This window comes from Rattus rattus, chromosome 8 (assembly GCF_011064425.1).
Source record: "Rattus rattus isolate New Zealand chromosome 8, Rrattus_CSIRO_v1, whole genome shotgun sequence".
NCBI classification, from domain to species: domain Eukaryota; kingdom Metazoa; phylum Chordata; class Mammalia; order Rodentia; family Muridae; genus Rattus; species Rattus rattus.
In genome coordinates, this window is record NC_046161.1 from 15,758,875 (window position 1) to 15,763,653 (window position 4,779).

The following is a 4,779-nucleotide window of genomic DNA, read 5'->3' on the forward strand; positions in this document are numbered from 1 at the left end:
ATACATGGTTCAAAGAGTACAAAGTTGATTAATCAGGTAGTAACTAGACTCAGCCTTTAATAGTTGCATGGATACAGGTAACAAAGAATGAGAGCATAATGTAAATGATGAGACAGGTAGGAGGGGAGGCAGACACATCCCTAGTCTTAGAAATAACTCAATAAGAATAAAACTGAACTGTGAAATGTTTGATTGAATTTTTTCTACCATTCCAGAAAGCCTATTAGTAGAGATAAGTTATAAGGTTGGTTCATTTCTTTGGTTTAAGCATATTAAAACAAGCGCTTTTAGTTTCTGAATAATGATTAGCTTTAATTAAAACAACAGGCAAAAGAAACTAGTTAAGTAAAATTGAAAAAGAATATGAACTCAATGCTAAAGAAAGCCCTAAATTAAACACTTTGGTTAATTTCATGAGAAAAATGATTGCAAACTGTTTTGAAAAAATAATGTTCCCCAAATTCAATATAGGATGTCATAGTACTTGAACACTTACTATCATGAGGGATCAAAAAATGACAAGAAATGAAAGAACAATAATTAATATTCAGTCAACAGAGATGGTGCATATGGAGGATAATATTTTTTCACATTTTTATAGTTGGAAACTTTAGCAACTGTAATTTTGTATACACATACCGAACATATTCATAAAAATAGAATTTAATCCAGGCTACAATATATCATGGCAAAAATAAAGAACATTCATTGTATAAAGAAACTTAAAAAGGATGTATGAAGATTATGGGAATAGTATTATATTTTATGTATGCAATACTATGAACTGTGGGACAAACTTACTTCTGTTCAACTGGTCTCCAGTGTCAGAGATTCAAATATTCAAAACTCTCCACTATTGGTAATACTGGTCTTTAAGGATATGAACTCAGGGGTTTAGACTAATAGTCATGTAGTTGGTATAATTAAGAGCTTTGATCCTCAAACCTCCTGGGATTAAGAGATAGAGCATTCAGCTTGTGACCTCCTTAACAACATTACAAATATCTTGAAATTTCTTGGACAGAGTTCAGAGACTATTCATTTTTATAATCAGGAACCTTTTCTTTACTGGAGTCTGTCCTCCATTTGCAAAATACAGGTGAGATATTTACATCATTCTGGAGCACATACAAGAAATGGACTTCATTGTTAATTTTTAGAAATGAAGGAGAGATTATTAGGTTATCAACATGGTGAATCAGAAGAGCATTCATGAAGCTATTGGAAAAAATTCACTTAATTGTCCTCTCGTTACCAATTTATCACATAATTCAATATTATGAACTTTTCCATTATACTCAATCCGAATAATTGTTGTCCTGTTTTAATGGTAGGTGTCATATTATACAAAGCCAAAACAAACTCTTTTCTCAAATACAGTGAGTTTTAATACAAATTCAGGCATTAGTAATCATTCATGTACTGATAGTAAAAGGAAATTCACTATGGGAATTAATTACTAGAGAGCCGTAGGTACATAGGACAAACTAGATGGTGTTACTTTCCTTACATTCATTACATTTCTAAAATGGAAATAGAAGACTAAATTTGAAACCCTAAGGCATGTATAAGGTTCTTTTCTAACAAATCAAATTTTACAGTGATACACTTCATTTCTATCTTTTAATAACTTTTTGCCCTCTTTTCTTAAGATTCATGTCTAACATGGAAGTTAAAAACAAATCAGTTGTTTTGGATATATTTCTTCGTGGACTCACAGATGATACAGAGTTGCAGCCCTTCATCTTTGGCTTTTTTCTATGCATGTATTTGATCACTATCTTTGGAAATCTTCTTATAATGTTGGTCATCAATTGTGACTCTCACCTCCACACCCCCATGTATTTCTTTCTCTGTCATCTTTCCTTTAATGACATGTATTTAATTAGTGTCACAGTCCCAAAGATGTTGTTGAATATACAAACACAGGATCAGAGGATCACTTTTGCTGGCTGCCTCAGCCAGGGATGCTTTGTTGCAGTATGTACCATCTTTGAGTGTTTTCTCCTAGGAGTAATGGCCTATGACCGCTATATAGCCATTTGTTATCCTCTAAGATACACAGTGCTCATGAATCCCCACTTCTGCATTATTCTTGTTCTTATCTCTTTATCCATTAGTATTGTGAACGGTCTGCTTCATAGTCTGATGGTACTGCACTTGTCCTTCTGCACAGACCTAGAAATCCTTCACTTCTTCTGTGAAATTGCACAAATCCTCAAGCTTGCTTGTTCTTACAGCCTCATCAACAACATCTTGATTTTTGCTACAGCTTCAATTTTTGCTGGTGTTCCTCTGTTTGGAATAATTTTATCTTATTTTCACATTATTTCTACAGTATTGAAAATGCCATCATCAGAAGGAAAGTACAAAGCCTTCTCCACGTGTGGGTCTCATTTGTCGGTTGTTTCTTTATTCTATGGAACAGGATTTGGTGTATACATTACCTCAAATGTAATTGATGCCCCACAAAAGATTGCTGTGGCTTCAGTGATGTATTCAATAGTTCCTCCAATGATGAATCCTTTTATCTATAGTATGAGAAACAGGGATATAAAGGAGGCACTGAAGAAGGTAATTGGTAGGCCAGTTTCTCTTCTGTGATATATGATGAACCTTCGGCTTGGCAGTCTAGTGTAAGGCAACGTTGAAGGATTTGTCTTGAGCCAACTTGTTTTTCCATCCGTGTTGATTTGATTGTACTTCCTTGAACCTTTACACAGAAATTTATATTTAATATAAGTCTACTTTATTCTTTTTATTTGGGTGTTTAACCTGTATGCATGTAAAAATTTCATGATTATGCCTAGTTCTCATATACAGCAGGAGAGTGTGTCAGATACCATGGACCCAGAGCTTCAAATGATTGGTAGCTGCCAAGGAGAGGATTTAGATTGAATCCAGGTCCTCTAGTGGAGTAGGCACTGGTTTAACCACTGAACAATTTATCTATCCCATTATAGTTTTGCTTTTAGTAACATTTATATGTGCATATGTGGAGATATATCACACATATTCAAATAACTACTAAAACCAGGAGAATTATTTTGATCCTGTTGAGCAGAACCTCTGGTGGTTATAAGCTGTTCAACTATAGTGCTGAGAAGATAACCTCTGGAAAATCAGCATGTACTCTTAAGAACTGAACCACTTCTTCACTCAATTGGCAAATGCTTTGAAATATGGAAGTAGATATTTTTTGCATTTGCCTTTTTTTTCAAGTCCCAGGAAAGGGGCTGTTATGTGGACTTTTAATATTACCTCCTCTCTGTCTCTCTGTCTCTCTGTCTCTCTGTCTCTCTGTCTCTCTGTCTCTGTCTGTCTGTCTGTCTGTTGTCTCTCTCTCTCTCTCTCTCTGTGTGTGTGTGTGTGTGTGTGTGTGTGTGTGTGTGTGTGTGTGTGTGTGTATACTGTTTGTTTGGATATGGGAACCAATCCATCCCATCTCTGTCTTAGACTTAGTTCTCTTGTTAAGGAAAGATGTAGACATGGGAAATCTGTAAAGGTACCACTGCTACAAAATTATTGGTTAGTATTTTCACTCCTTTCACTTTATTATTGATAAGTTTTTATTACCTGATAAACAAAATAGTTTTGGATAATTGTGAGATATTTGAATTTCATCAATGAATATAAAGGATTTTAAATATTTTTGAGAATTTCATACCCATTTCCCATATCTTTCTATTAAACTGCCCATAGTTCTTCCTGAAATCCTTTCCAAGTCCTCTCAATATCATGTATATTTTTTAAAAGCCACTGAATAAATTATGGGTTTGAAGAATAGCATGAGTTTCAGCCTATTTATGGGAACATGTGCAATTGAAAAGAAGTTACATGCTTGTAGAAAATTGAATCTCCATTAGAATTTACACAGTGAAGTAATCATAGGAACATTGATATGTGTTACTAAAACCATACCAACTTAAAGAATACTATGCAGCAAAGCGTAAGGCTCCACTATCCTCATGTAGTGAACAAATACTTGTACTGTGTTTTCTTTAATTTTCCAGGTGAGGGAAAAATTGCAACTGTTATATATAGTGAAGATGACAGATTTAGAGGATCGCAGGCCATTTCCTGCCTGCTGATTTTTTTTTATGGTTAGACTAGACTTTATTTTTCAGTAGATTTAATATGATACCTACAAGAAAGTCAAAACCCATCCCAACTAACATTTGTCCTTTTTTATAAAAGAATTGGATATTACTTTATGATAAATGAGAAAAATTCTACTTGCAGAAGATAATGAAATTATCAATGTGGTCTAAAACTAAATTATATATTTTATTGTAATATAAAAGTATAGAATAAAGCAAAAAGGAAGAGGCATATTAATGGAAGAAAAAGTAATTTTATTGTTATATTTGATATTATTGGTATCTGTAGATTTATTTAAAAGTGCTGTTTGCCCAGGATGGAATAGTTCTATCAACTTAGGTATTCACTTTATTGACAACTTGATTACATTTGAAAACTCTAGGATACACTTGGAGATATTCATATCAGGGCATATTGAGAGGGTTTCAATTGATTGGGAAGATGCTCCCTCAGTGGATACTATCCTAGGGGCTTATATCTCAGACTAAATATAATAATAGAAAGGAGAATGCACATTGACCACTGCCATCTCCCCTTTCCTGTTTATGTGTGTGCAGGTGTGGGAGACCACTATTGCCATACATATTCATCATGTTGGACTAAACCTTAAAAAAATGAACCCCAAACAATCTCTCTCCTTCAAGTGATTTTTATTAGACTTTAGTCACAACAAAAAGC

At 33.9% G+C, this 4,779-nt stretch overlaps 1 protein-coding gene across 1 annotated transcript; it reads left to right on the forward strand.

The window, feature by feature from the left end:
• The first annotated feature begins 1,653 nt into the window (after window positions 1-1,653).
• Window positions 1,654-2,604, forward strand: LOC116907386 (olfactory receptor 7G2-like). Its single transcript, XM_032910339.1, has one exon. The coding sequence runs from the start codon at window positions 1,657-1,659 to the stop codon at window positions 2,602-2,604; it is 948 nt and encodes a 315-aa protein (XP_032766230.1). The 5' UTR covers window positions 1,654-1,656.
• Window positions 2,605-4,779: the final 2,175 nt, after the last annotated feature.

Coding starts and splice junctions, on each gene's coding strand:
- LOC116907386 (XM_032910339.1), top strand. CDS start 1,657: ATGTCTAACATGGAAGTTAAAAACAAATCAGTTGTTTTGGATATATTT.